The sequence below is a fragment of the Diabrotica virgifera genome, chromosome 3 (assembly GCF_917563875.1).
Source record: "Diabrotica virgifera virgifera chromosome 3, PGI_DIABVI_V3a".
NCBI lineage: Eukaryota > Metazoa > Arthropoda > Insecta > Coleoptera > Chrysomelidae > Diabrotica > Diabrotica virgifera.
The window spans coordinates 261,763,612-261,785,665 of record NC_065445.1 but is presented as its reverse complement, the minus strand read 5'-3'; the positions used below and the strand labels follow the sequence as shown (position 1 = coordinate 261,785,665).

The 22,054-nt window shown below is 32.8% G+C and overlaps 1 protein-coding gene across 1 annotated transcript in view; it reads left to right on the top strand.

Moving 5' to 3' along the window:
- LOC114326826 (uncharacterized) overlaps positions 1–22,054 on the top strand; it is a 149,961-nt gene that overhangs the window by 123,448 nt on the left and 4,459 nt on the right. The window contains exons 6-9 of the mRNA XM_028275277.2: positions 13,468–13,720; positions 16,961–17,361; positions 17,451–17,689; positions 20,512–20,748. Of these exons, the coding sequence (XP_028131078.2) occupies positions 13,468–13,720; positions 16,961–17,361; positions 17,451–17,689; positions 20,512–20,748 (1,130 nt within the window). The remainder of the gene's footprint in view (positions 1–13,467; positions 13,721–16,960; positions 17,362–17,450; positions 17,690–20,511; positions 20,749–22,054) is intronic.

The following is a 22,054-nucleotide window of genomic DNA, read 5'->3' as shown; positions in this document are numbered from 1 at the left end:
AGAAAAATCAAAGAAGCGGCTCTAATTATGCTAAATGAAACCAATTGTGTCGCAAATTCCTCGGTAGAATGCAGTAGGATGTGGTTACCCATACTGAAAGAGGAAGACAATAGAAAGAAAATACCAAGATTAGTAAGTCAATAATATCGAGCTAATACATATTTTATATTTTAGTATTACTTACATATCTAGTATTATTAATATTATTTATAATTTAAACATGTTACAAGTCAGAATTTGGTATTATTTTTTGAGAGTAAATTAATGTAAGACCAAATACTTACGATGTCGGGATAGTATCACAGGGTTTTTTTCCTGGTTTTCCCTTGTGATTTACTATGAAGTCTCTAACGCGAGAATTTTACTGTCGTTGCATTTGGTTGTCTTTTTAAAGACATATCACATGCTATAAATTTTTTATGACGGATATTCTTGAGTTGGGGTTAATTTCATGTAATCGAATGAACTATCTTTCAGTAAGTCGTCCCAGGAACGCAACTCATAAATATTGGCAATATCATTTTAAAGTCTTCTACTTTAAAATGTATAATATATGTCTGAATTGCCAATATAAATGAGTGAGATTAAATAAATTATTAGAAGAATTTTTTTGCTTAGCAACAACACTTTAGTTTATTTTAGTAATATTTTGTATTTTGACAACGGCACCCGATTTGGGCGTCGAAACGTTAATAAAATTATTTTTTTCATTTTAATTGTGGCTTATTTCCCATATAAATAATTAATCATAAAAATGCCACAAGGAAATAGCTTCAGAACAACATCCTAATAGCAAATGAATAATATTGAAAAATATTAAAAATCACTAAAAGATTTTTAAATTGAAAACTTATTGGTACATTTTCATGGTAACACCTCCAAGACTTCTATAATTTGCAAGTCATATGGATGCTGCAGTGAAGACGAGAGGGAAGGAATTCTACACTTTGCAATTCACATCCCCCGTCTGCAGCCGGCCAAATTCCAACTGAAAGATGCACCTGGTTACTCTACGGAGTAATACGAAAATAAAATAAAAATGTGTACCATTTTTATTCGGTTGCGATGCGAAGGCAAACCAATCTTACTTTTTAATTAGATTACGGAGTGCAGTCCAGTTCCTTTAACCTAGATTTTCTGCTCTTATTGGAGCTTCATCAGAAGAAACGTAGGCACTGTTCTCCATAATCCAACTAAATTGCATCGAGAAGTTTTCCCACACATCGTAACCAAATGGATGATAATAGGTGGCTAGCGCCATCTGGCAATTGAAAGACGAAGCAAGTTTTCAATCCTAATAGCAAATGAATAATATTGAAAAATATTAAAAATCACTAAAAGATTTTTAAATTGAAAACTTATTGGTACATTTTCATGGTAACACCTCCAAGACTTCTATAATTTGCAAGTCATATGGATGCTGCAGTGAAGACGAGAGGGAAGGAATTCTACACTTTGCAATTCACATCCCCCGTCTGCAGCCGGCCAAATTCCAACTGAAAGATGCACCTGGTTACTCTACGGAGTAATACGAAAATAAAATAAAAATGTGTACCATTTTTATTCGGTTGCGATGCGAAGGCAAACCAATCTTACTTTTTAATTAGATTACGGAGTGCAGTCCAGTTCCTTTAACCTAGATTTTCTGCTCTTATTGGAGCTTCATCAGAAGAAACGTAGGCACTGTTCTCCATAATCCAACTAAATTGCATCGAGAAGTTTTCCCACACATCGCAACCAAATGGATGATAATAGGTGGCTAGCGCCATCTGGCAATTGAAAGACGAAGCAAGTTTTCAATCCTAATAGCAAATGAATAATATTGAAAAATATTAAAAATCACTAAAAGATTTTTAAATTGAAAACTTATTGGTACATTTTCATGGTAACACCTCCAAGACTTCTATAATTTGCAAGTCATATGGATGCTGCAGTGAAGACGAGAGGGAAGGAATTCTACACTTTGCAATTCACATCCCCCGTCTGCAGCCGGCCAAATTCCAACTGAAAATGCACCTGGTTACTCTACGGAGTAATACGAAAATAAAATAAAAATGTGTACCATTTTTATTCGGTTGCGATGCGAAGGCAAACCAATCTTACTTTTTAATTAGATTATGGAGTGCAGTCCAGTTCCTTTAACCTAGATTTTCTGCTCTTATTGGAGCTTCATCAGAAGAAACGTAGGCACTGTTCTCCATAATCCAACTAAATTGCATCGAGAAGTTTTCCCACACATCGCAACCAAATGGATGATAATAGGTGGCTAGCGCCATCTGGCAATTGAAAGACGAAGCAAGTTTTCAATCCTAATAGCAAATGAATAATATTGAAAAATATTAAAAATCACTAAAAGATTTTTAAATTGAAAACTTATTGGTACATTTTCATGGTAACACCTCCAAGACTTCTATAATTTGCAAGTCATATGGATGCTGCAGTGAAGACGAGAGGGAAGGAATTCTACACTTTGCAATTCACATCCCCCGTCTGCAGCCGGCCAAATTCCAACTGAAAGATGCACCTGGTTACTCTACGGAGTAATACGAAAATAAAATAAAAATGTGTACCATTTTTATTCGGTTGCGATGCGAAGGCAAACCAATCTTACTTTTTAATTAGATTACGGAGTGCAGTCCAGTTCCTTTAACCTAGATTTTCTGCTCTTATTGGAGCTTCATCAGAAGAAACGTAGGCACTGTTCTCCATAATCCAACTGAATTGCATCGAGAAGTTTTCCCACACATCGCAACCAAATGGATGATAATAGGTACACATTTTTATTTTATTTTCGTATTACTCCGTAGAGTAACCAGGTGCATCTTTCAGTTGGAATTTGGCCGGCTGCAGACGGGGGATGTGAATTGCAAAGTGTAGAATTCCTTCCCTCTCGTCTTCACTGCAGCATCCATATGACTTGCAAATTATAGAAGTCTTGGAGGTGTTACCATAAAAATGTACCAATAAGTTTTCAATTTAAAAATCTTTTAGTGATTTTTAATATTTTTCAATATTATTCATTTGCTATTAGGATTGAAAACTTGCTTCGTCTTTCAATTGCCAGATGGCGCTAGCCACCTATTATCATCCATTTGGTTGCGATGTGTGGGAAAACTTCTCGATGCAATTTAGTTGGATTATGGAGAACAGTGCCTACGTTTCTTCTGATGAAGCTCCAATAAGAGCAGAAAATCTAGGTTAAAGGAACTGGACTGCACTCCGTAATCTAATTAAAAAGTAAGATTGGTTTGCCTTCGCATCGCAACCGAATAAAAATGGTACACATTTTTATTTTATTTTCGTATTACTCCGTAGAGTAACCAGGTGCATCTTTCAGTTGGAATTTGGCCGGCTGCAGACGGGGGATGTGAATTGCAAAGTGTAGAATTCCTTCCCTCTCGTCTTCACTGCAGCATCCATATGACTTGCAAATTATAGAAGTCTTGGAGGTGTTACCATGAAAATGTACCAATAAGTTTTCAATTTAAAAATCTTTTAGTGATTTTTAATATTTTTCAATATTATTCATTTGCTATTAGGATTGAAAACTTGCTTCGTCATTTTTGATAACTTGATGAATAAATTATGAGGTAATCTAGTACTAAAAGTTACTCTTGCTTTAAGTCGGTAAAATACACCGTTTTTTGTTGATTTTTTTTATTATTTTCAAATTCAAAAACGGAATATTTTCAAATCGATTTTTCTAGAAAACAGTGCATCCTACCGACTTAAAGCAACAGTACTTTTTAGTACTAGAATACCTCACAATTTAATAATCCAGTGTCAAAAATGCTAAGAAGTTAAAGACAAGAAAGTTATGAAATAAAATAGAGGATGAGGTAGGACCAGCTGTGATCATGTTACGTTTGCCTGTTTAAAAGAAAACAATGACATAACATGGTCTTTCAACAGATGTGCTAGTTTGTTTTAACGGCCCAAACTTCACACACAGCACTTATGGTAATGGCAGGCAATTCGTGCAATTCCCACTTTCTAAATGGAATAACTATAGGTCTATCTTGTTGAATGGACTTAATTAGTTTTAGGTTAATTAAAAATAAAATGACCGTTGCCCTATCCAAAACGGGAGCCTGTGACCGGTACTAGAATACCTTTATCTCTGGAAGATAAATAAGCGTACCAGTTTTTGTTTTTTCTAAATTGAAGCGTTCTGGAGATATTTAAGAAAAACGAATTCCAAGATCTTAAGATAGCTCTAGCTCCCTTATAGCCACTTTACACGATGCAACTAATTGCACAATTTTTGCAGTAATAAAAATTGCATCGTATTATACGAAAATTGCACAGAAAAGCAGCAACTTTTTGCAGCAACTTCTTGCTGCAAGAAGTTGCAGCTCAATAGAACATGTCCTAGTTTGGATGCAATTTTTTCTGCAATTTGGTTATATTTTTAGTAACTTTTAAGGCTACACTGTTTGTTTTTACTACATTGACATCCTGTCATCCTAAATTTCAAACTAAACAATTTTTTAACAAAACTAGAGGAACTTTTTACCAAATTCACGCTTCAAAGATAACATTATTCTGGTGGATCACTTTAATTATGCAACATAGGGATAAAAAAACTATTTTCTATTTGTATTTCTTACAACTTATTTCCTTTTGTAAATGAATAATAATAATTGATTTTGTTATAATACATATTATATTATAATTTTCTCAAATTGTAATCCAACATAAATAGTCTAATGTCTGATAACTCTACTCAATGTTGTTCTGAAGCTATTTTCTTGTGGCATTTTTATAATCAAGTATATTCAAATGGAAAATAAGCCACAATTTTACCTAAAAATGATTTTATTAACGTTTCGACGCCCAAGTCGGGTGTCGTTGTCAAAATACAAAATAATACTAAATAAATAAAAATGTTGTTGCTTAGTAAAAATTCTTCTAATAATTTATTTAATCTGACTCATTTATATCGGCAATTCAGACACGTATTATACATTTTAAAGTAGACGACTTTAAAATGATATTGCCAATATTGATGAGTTGCGTTCCTGGGACGACTTTACTAAAAGATAGTTCATACTCTACTCAAAAAATTACATTTAATTTATAAAAACAACATAAACTAAAATTTATGCTATTTTGTCAAAGTTTCTGTCTATTTTATGTCAGTTTATGCAAGTGTTTGCACTGTGTACAGGGCCGTACCGTGTTATGATGCGGTGAGGCAATCGCATCAGGCGGCATCACAAGGGGGCGGCATAATCAGTAAAATCTAATATAATAATGGATAATTCAAGATTGGAGAGAAGTTCTGAAAAGAATTAGACTTTTGGTCTCACAGTGTTTAGCTTTTCGTGGAGCAACTGATCATTTGTTTCAACCTAATAATGGAAAATTTTTAAAGTTAGTAGGTACAAATTGCTCTCTGAGTTTGATCTAGTAATGGAAGAACATATCAGGAGAGTTTAACGAGAGTCTGATAAGTGGTTTGAGACTTATTTAAGGAACAGTAGGCAAGATGAATCTATAAGTATAATGGATAATGTTATTTTAAACAAAATTTTCGAAATAGCAAAAATCGCTAAATATTTTTCGATAATCGCCGATTGTACCTACCACAGACGTAAGTCATATTGAACAGCTCTCATTGACAATAAGAGTTGTCGCTTTTAATTCTCAGAATAAATTATCGAAAAAATTTTTATTGAAGGTTTAACAGAACTTATTTTGACAAATTTTAAGAAGTTATGGAAAAGCGGTGTAGTATAAATATGTTGCAACATGTAACTATAAATTTGTTAGATTATTTAAAAATATTGTCAGCAACTATAGAAAAAATGAAAAGTTACAGACAATCTAGCTATGGCCAAATGAAAATTACTTCTAATGGAATTGCAGAAAATCTTGATATAAGTTCCGAATTTCCAGCTGAAAATGAGATTTGAGCCAGGAGAAAAAAGCGCCAATTTGATTACGAAAAATCTGTGGATGAGTTCTTAACAGAGGAAGATAAATTTAAAATAAATATTTTCATCTATATTTTAGACATTAACATTAATTCTTTGATTGGCCGTTTTTGGCTTCTATAAAACACTAGAAAAATATTGTATGAATCTTCATTCAATACTTTCACTAGAAAAAGAATAAGAATTGGATATAGATTCAAATGATATTGCGTGATATATCTCAAATGATACCATACTTACTCCATGAAACCTTTTTTTAAGGATTTGAGATTTTGAACTGTTACCAAAACTGTGTCAAAATACAATAAATTCTTTATACCCAAATGTAGTTGTATCACTATGAATTTTATTAACACTGCCTGTCTCGGTAGCTAGTGGGGAAAGAAGTTTTTCAAAATTAAAAATTATTAAAAACTATTTACGAAGGTCCATAAGACAAACAAAATTAAAAAATTTAGCACTCATTCCAAAAGAGTCATCACTAGCTGCTACTTTAGACTACACCAATCTGATTGACAGTTTGTCAAAATTAAAGTCAGAAGGCCAAAATTAAAGTCAGAAGGGCAAAATTGTAATTTTTGTAAATGTTATTTAATGTTTATGCATATTTCATTTAATTTAAGGTATGTTTTGTTTTTGAAATAGAAGTTTTCATGTCGAAATCGTAAAAATTTTGTGTCATTTCATTTAATAAAAATAAAAGTTAATTTTCAATAATACTTAAGGGGCGGCATTTCGAGGACTTGCATCATATTGAAAAGATGTACCGCACGGCTCTGACTGTGTAATCACTTTATTGCAGAAAGTTAGTTGCAACTTACTGCACAAGTTCTTGCGCAAGAAATTGTGCAATTAATTGCGCAATTACCTACAGTAGAAAAAATGAAAGAATACCCATGAACGAACATATAAAACACGCTGTATCTTCCTGTCACCGTGTCACACAAAAAATTGGCCAGCGCAAGTACATGTAATAATTATTGTTACATGTACTTGCACTGGACAATTTTCTTTGTGACACGGTGACAGGAAAATACAGCGTGTTTTATATGTTCGTTCATGGGTATTCTTTAATTTTTCCGACTGTACATCGTATAAAGTGGCTATTTGGAAACATTTTCGGATTAGGTGAATTGGATTAAGTTGTCTTAAAATTATCTGAAAAATCTCCAGTCTTTGTTTGTGGGGAGAGTTTCTGGAGTATAACAAAATATTATGGAATTTTCCATTTTGGATTGACACACATTTTTTGTATGTGCTAAATACTGCAGAGGACAATTAGCCTAGATTCTCAGAAAATTCCTGTACGCTGAAACAATTCGAACAGCAGAAATTGCATTAAACCCATTAAAATGATTCAAAGCATCCAGCCTACCCAATTGTTATTACATGTTAGTCATTTTCCATTCAAACCCTCGCAATTTATTGTTTCTGATCACGCCATCATTTCAACGAAACATGTAATCAATGGCCACTATATTACTTTAATCGCCGTAGAAATAATCTTAATTTAGAGTTTCGCGAATATACCGTATGCTTACTGATTGAGTAAACATTTTTGTTTATTTTAAGGAATGAGGAAATGAAATAAAAGAGTATTGATCTTATTTTATTTCTTTTAATTTTTAAATTAATTTTATCTACTCTATGTTATATAAGTTTTAGTTTGTGAAAACTTTCATTATAGATAGCAGTGCGTGAAGGGTTTAAAGTGTGCGTGAAGTAACAATGTATTTTAAATAGGATTTACTTTTTCGCACCTTTCAATGGGTTTTTTGGCACACTTTCCTATAATCAAATATACTTAACTTCGCGTTGTCATGGTGATGACAATATGAGCAATGACTTACAACAAAATTTTTGACAGTTTTTTGGTTTGAAAGTAGTTAGGATTTTTGAATGTCAAAGTTCTAAAAATTGTAGAATAGAAATGGATTCCAGTGACGAAGAGTTACAGTTTTTTATTTGTTTATCGTAGATAAAATATTGTGTATGAAACTGTGCGTGAAGTACTTTTTGCGAACTTTCGCTATATATAACACTCGCTCCGTTGTCACTCGAGCTCTAAAAGTCGCGTGCGTTCGCAAAAAGCATACTTCACGAACTGTTTCATAAATAACTATTTAGCACTTCATTTATGTAGTTTAGTTTATATTACAATAACTAGAGTCAGGCAAATATGCAATAGTGCATATGCATATGCATTTGCATATTTTTGTAGTTTCTTTTGAATTTTGCATATACTGGTATATTTAAAAATAAAGTGCATATAATAGGTTTTCAAATCGAATTTATTTGTTTATTCATGGTTCGAATACCTTCGTATTCTTTTTCTCATGATCATCTTTCAGTGCGTCACAGTTTTTCGATTTCTTTCTAACGCATTAAATTGTATGTGACAGAAAAAAGGCACGTCGGTGATAACATTTCGTCGGTGACATTAACCCATTAACCGTCAAGCAAAGAAATACTGCAATAATATGTAATATATTTGATTAACTAGAGTAAAATAAACTTAAACATTCGTAAAAAAAATTTTTTACACTTTGATAATGGCAGGTGTCACAACAACAAAATGGTTCGTTTTCGAACCTTTGGCGGAAATGAGATATAAAAATTGAAATACACAATTTTATTTGTTCTGAAAAGTCTCAAAACATTTAGAGTGTAAATGGATCTGGAAGTTTTCATAAACAAAAATAATATGGTTAGAACATTGCCTACACCTTCTTCAGCTTCTTTGTCAAAAATGAAGTCGAACGGCCCTCTATCCTTTTTAGAAATTATTTTAGATATTGGAAGTTTACACTTTCCAATCCTGTATCTTGCACTGTGCCAGTTGCATAAATTCGACGAATCGACATATTGTCTACTGTCTACAACACTACACATCCACCCTTATGGAGCCCCCCCCCCCTCCCCCACCCTAGATTATAACAAAACTGAATACCAGAATACCCGTCTTTCTAAAGGTACGTATCCACTATGTTCGTAATATTGGACCACCGAGGCACTGCCGCACGGTCTTTGGCGCACTGTTGCACGGTCCGGGAGCGCCAACCATCCACTATGTTCACGAACCTCTTGCACTCCGCGCTCCCTTCAACTGCTCCAATCGATACGGTATGCGTTCCTCTACATATAAACCGACACCAATTGGAACGCCGAGACGGAGCGCGCACTGTTGCACGGTCCGGGAGTGCCTACCATTCACTATGTTTACAAACCTCTTGCGCTCCGCGCTCCCTGCAACTGCTCCCATCTACATGCATGCGCTCCTCTACATATAAACCGCCACCTATTGGACCGTTGAGGCGGAGCGCACACTGTTGCATCGTCCGAGAGCGCCAACCATCCACTATGTTCACGAACTTCTTGCGCTCCGCGCTCCCTGCATTTGCTCCAATCGATACGGTATGCGCTCCCTTACATATAAACCGCCCCAGATTGGAGCGCCGAGGCAGAGTGCGCAAAATTGCACAGCCCGGGAGCGCCAAACGTGTCCACTATGTGGAGCAGTTGCAGGAGCTCGGAGTGAAAGCATAGTGGATACGTGTTTTTACACATAATAAAGAAATATCCCAACAAATTACTGCCTGTGCATCACCTTGAACTTATTCCTGATCAGACAGGATTATATGTCGACTTCCGCCAATGGTTCGTTATCGAACCATTATTTTCAAACACGAGATTTGATGACTCAGAAATTATTTTTTTTTGTATTTTTATAACAATTGGTGTACATATAGGTTAAAAAAATAATGTTTTAATTTATTTGACCACAAAAGTGTTATGCCGATAAAATTACTACAGTAAAAATAAAGTTGCGTCAAAGGATTGAAAATGTCGGACATTTAGAAAATATTTTTGTGATGAAAGCATGAGTTTGGAAATTAAACAAAATTAAATTTAGTTACACTTATATCTTCTGGTTGCTTAAAAAATACAAAGATTTAAAAAAAATTAACGAATTGCCAAAAAAAAATTCTACAAAAAAATGGTGCGTTTTCGCACCTTTGGCGCTAAATGGGTTAATACCATTTATTCTAGTTATTCTAGTTGTCGATAGATGGCGCCATAATAAAAAAATAATTTTTTTTAATTAGATAATAATATTACAAATATAATCTGTATAATTTATAAGACTATACAAATAAAAGAAAATACCATTTTATAAATGCAAGAAACACATTTGATTTGTTTTTATTCCAAATTGAAAATAAAATGTGACAATTGTCAGATTTAACTAAAATGTTATGTTAGAATAAATGTCATAAATGTGTATTATCACAGACTTATATTACCTTTTTTCCTATCATTTGTTACGCACTGAAAAATGCTCATGAAAAGGACAATACCTGATATTTCTGTCTGGATCAAGGCATCCATAATTAGTCATTGATATGGGAAAATTATTATGCTCAGCATGCAGTAAATAAATACAAAGTAAACCTAAATATTTTAAATTGCATAAAAATAATCAGAAAACCAAAAAATATACATTTTTAATTTAAAATTCTTTAAATAACCCCCGATCTAAAAATTATTTAGTTTACTGTAGGAATTTTTTTGCATATTCCATGCGGAAAAATTCCAAATAGTCCAGCATTGCAAAATTGCTTTACACACCGGTAAAAAAAAATTAGAATCGGGAGAGAAAACAAGATTCTATATCTAGGTGCTTAAAATCAACTAATAGGAAATCAAGTGAGCAAGAGACATTTAACCATGATTTGTTCGAAGCATTGTTAAAATAAAACATGTCTTTGTCCAAATTATCAAAGGAAAATTTGCGAATGTTTCTTGGAAAATACTGCAAATGGAATAATTCCAAGTGAAAGAAGTTTACGAAGAAACGAGGTCGATTTTGTAGGTATATTCGGCGGTACTGAGTAAAATAAAATTAGATATATGAGACAATTATTTTTATGTATGTGTGGATGAAACAATTGATTCTTCTGCACGATACATCGCACATTTATTAATCGGATCTCTTAAAAATGAGCAAACTTGCAAATCGCATTTAATTACATACTTCCAAGCAGTTGAATAAAACCAACGCACTAGGTAACAGTTTTAAAATTTTTGCAAGAGAGTTTGGCAATTTTTTTCTTAATTTAGCTGTTTCCAACGAAAATTTTTTCTTTTTCTTTCAGATGCTGCACCTTACATGGGTAAAGTAGGAAACAATTTGAAATTTTTTATCCACGTTTAGTACATACAACTTGCCTAGCACATGGTTTAAATGAGGTAGCAGGAGAGATATAATATAATGTTAGTAATTTTATTTCAAATATGAACAAAATATTTCTTGAGGCACCTATAAGATATCAGTTGTATAAAGAACATTTGCCAAATCTTCCTCTTCCACCAAAACCTATTGTTACTAGATGAGAACTTGATTAGAGGCTGCAACGTTTTATGCAGAAATTTTTGCTGAATTAAAGCCAGTAGATTCTTCCGAACCACTTAAACTTTTTAAAGAATTTTAGAAAAATAAAATAGTACCACAGCAACTTTCATACTTAAAATATTATGTTCATACATGCATATTTGACACAAATAATACATGCATATACAAGCATATTTGACATAAATAAATGCATATACATGCATATTTGACACAAATAATATGCATATGCGCATATATATTCCTTTTCAGCCTGCATATTTGCCTGACTTTGACAATAACTATTTACAATAATTTTTAACACATTTTTATTATAATTTATATAAAAATATACAACATATTCAAGCACTCACAATTACAATCAAGAAATCAATGAATGTTTACAATTCGATCTTCTTTTTAAGCACTTCCGACTTTGTTCTACAATATTCTAAACCAATTGAATACAACCAAACAAGTTGGCGCTCAATGCAGAAAGAGATCAAAACGAGTTCTTGGCCGGTTCGATTAGGTCCTCTGCAGAAGGATCTAGCTAGAGGTTGAGGGCAGGCTTGAGTTTCGTAACAGAATGTGTATCTTCTTCTTCTTTCTTTATATAACAAATTTTGGTTATTCATTGGCGGGTTTTTCCTTTATAGAGACCTAAACATCCCGTTATTCAGCACCGTAATTCAAGAAAGAGCCAACAGACACCACGAGAAATTGGATGGCCACCCCAACCAATTAATTTTACCACTACTGCAGTCACTAAACAACAGAAGATTGAGAAGATTATGGCCCATATATCTTCGCTGAAACTGAGGTGAAACCGCTGGGTGATGTACCTAATAACGCCATATTAGTGTACAATACTACATATAGTTGATATAAGTTATTGTACTTGTTATCAAATTAACTCATAGATTATGTAATTCTGATTGTTAATAAACGCTTACAAAAAAAATTGGCGGGTTTTTGCCTCTATGGAACATTGTCACGCAGTCTATCTCTTGAGCGGTTGGCTAATACTTCTTTTACCACTTGGTGATTTGTCTCTTGAAATTTTAACTATCTTTATCGTAACCTTCCGTGACTGGCGCGCGGACTCACACCTCCGCGTCGAAATGATTTTCATTTTTTGTTCAATTTTCCCCATCCAACCCAACCGTCGCGTCGTGCTTTGTATTCCTTGACCATGGCTAGACTGTGATTTATGTAGGTATCATATTACCTACATACGAGCGTTGGTTTGTGGCAGCAAGTTGCGGATCGACAGTCCTGCGCGAGTAAAAATTACATAGTAATTTCACGGTATTGAAAGATTTGGTGTATTTACTTTATATTTCATAAAACGCAAAAATATGGTATGCGGCAAAATATATAATACTGAAATTCGTATGCCTCATATTTGTATGTGTCAGGCGCTGAAACGTACTGAGTGGTGAAACGAAATGGTGGAGTACTATTTTCGGTCATACGGAAAAGGTCACGAAGACGGGACAACATGTCATTGCCAGGGAGTCTCTTCGAATACTGCGCGATCGATTTGGGAACTGCCGCTCACCAGAACTAACGCCACCAGATGCGTACATATGGGGAACGCTAAAAGAGTCAGACAGCTCCACCGACTGCCATTTCGGAATTTCTGACTAGAATTAATGTTTTCTATACTTTTTGTATAGTATATAGAAACATGTTTTCTATACTTTTTGAGGGGATATAAAAAGCGCACCCAGTGCCAAACGAAGACTTTGATGCATCTGTGTAAATAACTGTTGATTCTGGCCAGTTTTCTAATAAATTTCTTAAAATATTGAAGCTGATTGCAGTATTTACATGGTACCTTGGTTTAGTTACCGTAATAGTTTATAAAAATAATAAAAATCTTCAAAATTTGAGCTATTATATGTATGTGAGTGGGTATAATCGCAATATGAGAGATTTCTAAAAGACTCACAAAGTGGAGGAGAGTTTTTGTGTATCCTATATTTATTTATTAAATCTGCATTATTAAGTTTGCTAATATTGGATTATATTAGAGAGAGTATTCTATGACGAATAGTCATCATGAAAATCAAAGTTTTAAGAATTTAAGTCTTATTTTTTACAATTATTGTTGACTTTCTTTTTTATTTTCAGATCTTCCTTATACTACTGGGCGCATTACGACTTCTTTAATAATACAAAATTGGGAGAAGCTGTGCCAGGAAAACAATGTGATGAGATATTTTCTTCTTGGAAACAAGTTAAAGGTTGGCTGAGATCGCCGCTGAATACATTGGTTTATAAAACACCTCAAACCAGTGAAGATGTTAGTTGCTTGTATAGATTTGTTACGGACAAGAGGTTATTCGCAAGAGTTATATTAACCATCAACAATGTATATTTTAAAGTAAGTATTACATGTACTTTATATTTAATTTTTTTTTTTTTAATAAATTACGATAGATTATTAGGAACCACCAAAAACATATATACATACATGTGATGAGCGCGCTAATAACCGGCAAAATAGCACAAAAGATGGAAAACATATTAAGTTGTGAAATAAAAAGGAATGAAACTAGTCGAGCTGGGAAATTTAGCGATAATAACCTATGAATTTACATTGTATTGTTTTTTTCCCATCTTTACACGTATTAGACGAGTATGTTAACTAAAACTGTCACTATGACAGTGGCAGTTGCCAAACTCATCCGATACGTCTAAAGGTTGGAAACAATCAATGTAATGTAAATTCATAGGTTAATATCGCCAAATTTCCCAGCTCGACTAGTTCCATTTCTTTTTATCTCACAACTTAATACGATTTACATCTTTTGTGCTATTTTACTGGTTATTAGCGCGCCCATCACTGTATATGTAGTGCATTTATTGTTTCATGTGCAGTATGCTTTTTCTCATGAGCATCTTTCAGTGCGTCACAGTTTTTCGATTTCATTCTAACGCATTAAATTGTATGTGACAGGAAAAAACGCACGTCGGTAATTACATTTCATCGGTGATATTTATAACATTTATTCTAGTTGTCAATAGATGGCGCTATAATCGAAAAAAAAATTATTTACGAATTATATAATATATCTACGAATATAATCCGTACAATTTATAAGACTATACAAATCAAAGAAAATACCATTTTATAAATGCAATAAACACAATTGATTTGTTTTTACGCCAAATTTCAAATAAAATGTGACAACTGTCAGATTTAACTAAAATTTCATGTCACTAAAATGTATATTATCACGGACGTACCTTTTTTCTATCATTTGTGACGCACTGAAAAATGCTCATGAAAAGAAGCATACTGATTCTGTTGATATATTGTTTCGATTTTGTTCTGTATTATTTTATTTCCTCGGTGATAAAATAGATATTCAATTTGTTTCTTACATTTTTATTTCTCTATCTTTAATACCTCCAAGACGGAAGTATCATGCTTTCATTTAAACAAAAGATTGGCTAATTACCGATTAAAAATCCACTTTGAAGACAGACTGTTCAATCATACTAAATAGACAAAATATCTAGGTGTGACACTCGATAGAACGCTAAGCTTTAAAGAACATCTTACAAAGACTACTGCAAAACTTAGAACACGAAACAATATTCTACAAAAGTTATGCGGTACCACATGGAGTTCCTCAGTGACTACACTTAGGTCGACAGCGCTAGGACTCGTGTATCCCATTGCAGAGTACTCTGCACCGGTATGGCTCAAGAGCCCACACACCAAACGTGTTTGATGCCCAACTAAACCAGGCTTTGCGTATTATATCAGGTACAATCAAGGCCACCCCAACGTATTGGCTACCAGAACTAAGCCACATATCCCCTCACATATCCGTCGAGAACATACCCTTGTCAGGGAGTATAGAAAAATTAACGCCGATTCTATGCTCCGCTCTCACGTTGGTATTAACGACAGAGACATAAGTAGGCTTCGTTCAAGAAAGAAACCTCTGGATTCTGCAAGGATACTAATTGAAAGAAATTTCGAAATAACCGACCCTTGACAAGAAAATTGGGAGAAGAATGCTCCACCTGACATCCGGAATATGCCATTTATTACAAGCAAGCTAGAGGGTTTTAATCAACCAAGACGGATCTGAGCGACACTAAACAGGATTAGAACCAACTGTGGTAGGTACTCTGATTCACTTTTTAGATGGGGAAAAGTACCTTCTCCAAATTGCGATAGCGGTGCTGAAATACAAACGATTAAGCATTTGGTGAAAGAATGTCCCATCAGATCGTACGGTGGCAATCGGTCCGATTTTTTAGTGGCGATCAATGAGTCAATTGAATATTTCACCAACTAAATTTTCGTATATAAAAATTAATTATTATTTATAATGTACTGTTATCTTTATTTATATACGAAAACTGTGATATAGCCATATAAATTTCTCTGTCTATTTGGTAAAGCACTTCAATCTAGTGAGAAATTTAATTACTTCGCTAACTTGTATTTTAGTTATCTTTTTGTGTGTTAAAATGTTTTCGTCGGTCTTATTTTGAAAGTAATTAAAATACGGCCGTATATTTCTCATTATATATAACGCATATTGATGTACGGTTCTGAAACGTGGAGGATTAAATAACATCAAAAGAGAAAACTAGAAGCTACGGCCCAGGCAACCAAATATTGTTTACAAAACGTTGAAAAGACGTCATAATTATCACAAAAACACGTCAGTTTATCACGTTTTTTCGACATCGAAATTCACGTGAATTTGTCCCACCATAATTGGCTCCATTTTTATCACGTTTTAAATACGTGACATCAAAAACGTAGTTTTTATGTCGTTTTTTAGATTATTTTTCATATCATTCGTATAGGCATTGTTGGTATTGCAATTTTTCATTTAACTGTTTTAAATTTGAGGCGCTCAGAGTAACACTGGCCTAACCCACATCCTACAATTTTACCAAAACGCTTTAATTACATTAAAGTTATCTCTTATTTAAATATTTTCAGATGCAGAGTAGATCAACCAATAGTTGTTTGAGCCAATCTGCATCTGAAAATACTTAACTAATGCATAACTTTAATGTAGTAAAAGCGTTTTGGTAAAATTGTGTGATGTGGGTTAGGCCACTGTTGCTCTGAGCGCCTCATTTAGCCCATAGAATAAAAGTAAAACCAAATGAAAGACTTTCTAAAATGTATAGAATTACAATACCCTCAATGCAACATATTATAGAATTTTCACTTTCATATGTAGGCCTACTTACTGTGTCAAAACTGAAACAAGATATTAACTCATAAATAATTTATTAACAAATTATCCAGCATAATATCTTAATTTAACGCTGTCCATTAAATCAAAAATAATCGTGAACAACACATATAATTAGTTCATAACACAAAATAAACACCAAATATAACTTTAAACAGTTTTCAAGAAGAATTATTGCATTGAACTAGCTCACTTGAGAAAAACGAATAAAATCTCTGAAATAACATGTTTCTTCAACTAAATATCTAATTGAAAAATCTTATTTCACCACACAGAGCACGTAAACAATAAATGACAAATTTACTGAACAAATGTTACTTTATGTTACTTTACTTTGATATAAATTTGCAAATTTTATTAAAATCATATTACTTTTTTTATTTTAGGAATCTCCATACAATCATGGTCCATGCACAAACTGTTTAGAAGACCGTGTCGACAAACTAGTAATCTGGGAACCTCTTCTACCTGGTGCTAACTCCACTCACCCTCCAATTTCCCTTAACAAAGCAGCTCAAAACGGTGATGTCACTTGTATATGTAACCGACAAGCCTTCTCTACGCAAATCATATCCAAAGGAGAACAGCTCAATTTACAAATGATCGTTGATAGCACTCATAGTGCTCTAAGTTACTTCAAACATTCTGCTTCACTGTTCGAAGCGACGTATGAATTTGTTCACGGTCCACTTTGTGGGCCGGCTACTATTCAACCCATTACCGATGGTGAGATCCATTATCCTTATTATGAAGCTATTGGGTATGTGGAACCACCAAAATCGATAAGGTAAATATCATTACCTTACAGAGGATTTAACGACTTGTGCTCTTACACCATTTATTTGTATCTATTCAAGTATTTATAATAATTTTTAGATGTATATGGGAAATAAAAGTAAACCGAGAAAGAGATTTCTGGCTACACTTCGATCAAATCAAGTTTTCATCAAAATCCTGTGACGATGGCATCGTGGACATCTTCCTCAAAGGTCGCTTAGACCCGTACCTCTCTGTTTGTGGGGAAAATGTTTCGCTAGCGAAAGAACTACCTATTCTTTCTTCGGCTGAACTTAGTCCTGATGGAACTGATCCTAGTATCACGATTCAGTTTATAGGTAAGTTAGTTTTATATTTAAAAATTATATTTAGATCTAAAACCCTTTATATACTTTATATATCGGCTTGGTAGCTCAGAGAGATTGTAATAATCTGTGGAATATCCCATACTGGTTCTCTTTTGAACATTTAGGTTACATTTAATTATTAAACTATAAGCTTGAGAATAACATCATAATAGTCACACATTGCGTGATTCAATTCAATGTCAAATAAACAATGTGTGAGTTCACAGTCGATATACTTCTTGCACGACCCTGTAGAGTCAGCAGAAATTATGTGTTATAGGTTTAATTTTTAAAATTTAAAGTAAAAGTAAAAGAAGTTATTCTTCTATTATATGATTTTAACGAAATCAATATACTTTAAACAGTTTATTTATATTTTATTTAAATATAAAACTAATTTTAATAGTTACTACTTTCCAAAAAATTTTATTAAAACAATACCAAAAATTAAAAAAATAAAAAATAAAACACGCAAACACATTGAAAAATGAGACAAAGAAATGATTCCTGAACAATAATTGTTGACACAATTTTTAACTAAATAAGTATTTTCTGAAAAAAAAATATAATAAATATACTTTCAATCATAAAAATGTATAAAAAAATTTAAAAATATAAATAAATAAAAATAAATCTACTTGAGTTGGTATAAAATTAGATACTACGAATTATTATTCATGGTTGGATTAAGGAATAATTTTTAATATTGAAGTTGAGAATTTAGGATCTGATAAAGAGAAAATATAATTAAAAAGGGTTCAAGGCAGGTTTTGTTTATATTCGATTCAGAGTTGGACTACCATCTCCATATAGCAACTATTTCAGCATCCTTATGCATCATCAGTGAAGTTTATGCAGTCACAACTCTGAAGGGAATACAAACATTCTGCCTCTTTTAAGGCAAACCATCGCGATGCAATGAACCCACCTATTGAGACGCAATCCAGCGACATCTCTCGTATTACGAGGAAAACAACGAAAAGCCCCAGATACAAAGTTTACTACTTTTTAAACAATTAGAATAATTGAAATAAAAATATAATAAACAATATACGTGATTATATATTGTAAAATCCGGAGATATGGGATGCAGCCAGAAAGCAGGTTATTAACGAAAAGTCTTAGATTTAAAATATTGTTTATTATATTTTTATTTCAATTATTCTAATTGTTTAAAAAGTAGTAAACTTTGTATCTGGGGCTTTTCGTTGTTTTCCTAGAAAATATAATATTATTTTTTGCATATGAAAAATTTAACAAATTTATTTAATTAAATTTAATTAAATTTAACTGAATTTAGTTCGATTAAATTTAACTGAAGTAGGTAACACTAAAAATAAAAATTAAACCAGGACATTTTTTCAGTCGAATTGTATGACCGTTTGTTCTGATTTTGATTTTCCCTCATTTTCTTATAACAATAAATGTTAAACTCTTGTAGTTTATTGAGGAAATCAATATGTATAAAAAGATGTGTTTAACAAAGTTCCGTCTATACCATTAACACCATTTAAATGTGTATAAACTTCTAAATGTCTATATATAAAATTATCGTTATTATTAAATACTTCTAAATTGGATAATATACAGGGTGTAACAAAAATACAGGTCATAAATTAAATCACATATTTTAGGACCCAAAATAGTTCGAATGAACCTAACTTACTTTAGTACAAATATGTACAGAAAAAAAGTTATAGCCCTTTGAAGTTACAAAATAAAAATCGATTTTTTCGAATATATCGAAAACTATTAGAGATTTTTTATCGAAATTAGATATGTGGCATTCTTATGACAGGAGCATCTTAAAGAAAAATTATAGTTCAATTTGTGCTCCCCATAAAAAATTTTATGGGGGTCTTGTTCCCTTAAACCACCCCCAAACTTTTCTGTACGTTTCAATTAAATTATTATTGTGATACCATTAGTTAAATTCAATATTTTTAAAACTTTTTGGCTCTTCGTATTTTTTCGATAAGGCAGTTTTTATCGAGTTGCAGCTTCTTTTTTAATATGTTTACATAAAAATTTTATGGGGGTTTTGTTCATTTAAACCCCCCAAATGTTTGTGTACGCTCCAATTAAACTATTACTACGATACCATTAGTTAAACAAAATGTTTTTAAAACTTTTTTGCCTCTCTGTATTTTTTCGAGAAGGCACCTTTTATCGAGATATGGCTTCTTTTTTAATACGGTTCAAATATACCTAAAAATGTAAATCATACAATAATTTTTCATATTATTACCAAGTATCCATAATCGTACTTAACCATATACAAATATGTGGTGGATTTGACAAATATTCAAAATATCTCGATAAAAACTGACTTTTCGAAAAAGTACTAAGAGCCAAAAAAGTTTTAGAATTATTGTGTTTAAGTAATGGTACTACAATAATAATTTAATTGGAACGTACACAAAAGTTTGGGGGGTTTAAAGGAACCAAACCCCCATAAAATTTTTATAGGGTGTCCAAATTTCCCTATAATTTTTTCTTGAGATGCTACTGTCATAAGAATGTTATATGTCCATTTTCAATAAAAAAACTTTAATAGTTTTCGATATATTGAAAAAAATCGATTTTCATTTTGTAAATTCAAAGGGTTGTAACTTTTTTTATATGCACATTTGTACTAAGGTAAGTTAGGTTCAATCAAACTATTTTTGGTCCCAGAATATGTGGTTAAATTTATGACCTGTATTTTCGTTACACCCTGTAGTAATAATAAATAAGATACACAGTAACCTATTTTTAACCAACCTGCATACGTAACTGTATCATGGTAACAAACGTTGGAATTGAAATTGTAGGTAGAACATCACCAACACGTGCTGCATTCAAGATCGCCTGGACAGAGATGTTCCATTTACCCAGGAACGTGGACGGTTCCTCTTTGATGTCGAGTCGACTGACAGAGGGTGGCAATCCAGAAGATCCTCTGGGAGACGGGTGTGAATTCGCTTGTCCCGGCGAACAGGGGCTGTGCATCCCAGCCAGGCTCGTCTGTAACGGGGTGGTTAACTGCCCTAACGTCACAGATTATAAAGGTAAAATAAAAAATTGGACATATTGGATATTAGTGCACCCTATGTAAGGCACAGCTGAATCTTATGTTTGTGCGTCACAGTGTTGCCATGCCATTTCTTTCATAATTTCAATCAATATTAAATGTACCAACAAGAATAATCGAATAAGAACGTTTACTTCTCCGTCATTATACTAGGTAGAATGACAAATGAGGTGTCAAATGAAAGCTTATAATCCAAGGATAGTACCTACTAAAGGTGAGAAATTAAACCTAGATTGTCTGTCCTCAAAAAATAAGCGTTATATTGGGGATTTCTAATGTCGACATTAAAAGTTGCACTATTTTTTTTCTATAAAACATTTTTATCTAAAACTTACCAGAAAACTTCTTTATACACTCTACTTTCACATAAACGTGATTAAGAAGCTAAATTTTGAACTTTTGCGATCACACAGCTTTTGCGATTAAACTTTGCAATGCACAAATCCGCAGCTTTTTCTTTAAAAAATTCATAACTTTTATCATGATAAGAATAAAAACTTAAAGTAGGTACCTTTGTCTTTAGAAATGTTAGAGCTATATACTGTAAAAATTTCAGAAAAAAATATTAAAATGGAACAGAGTTGTAGCGAGGTAAACGCAAAAAACGTGATTTCATTTTTTTATTTTTAGGTTAAAATTGCGATTTTGACAATGTTCCCCCATAAAAAATTCAAAATAAACCTCATTTTCGTTTTCAGCACCCTCGAAAATATAAAGTATGAATACAATTAGCCATTCACCCCTCCGTGGCCAGTATCTCGAAAACTAAGCGCTTTTTTGAGGGTGTCCCGCTCGTGTATAATATCTCAAAAAATTGTAACGTGATAGTATGAAAAAATAGAGGATACGGCAACGGTGTTACAAGTGATGGTCGGATCCAATGCCAAAATCTACACAGACATATTAGGGTGCACTAATACCCAAGATGTCCAAAAAATTTTCTGTTAGTTCATATAACTGTTAAAAATTGAAAAAAGTGAAATTTTTCCATATTTGCCATCTGCAATTTAGACATAGTTCAAAATTTCCATCATCACATAACCTTAACCTGCAATTATAATTAAGTAACAGATAATTATTAGCAGTTCGTAGCATCCATATTCCTAGAAATTATAGCTTTACTGAAGCTAAGCTGGTAATGAAATAAGTAAGAGATGGAGACCAAAGAAGACTAATACGGAGACGCTTAGGCAAGACATTTCGATAAAGTGGATTGAGAATGGAATATCCCAAGATAGAAACTTATGGAGAAATTTAACTAGGGAAGCCTACAAATCGGGGAT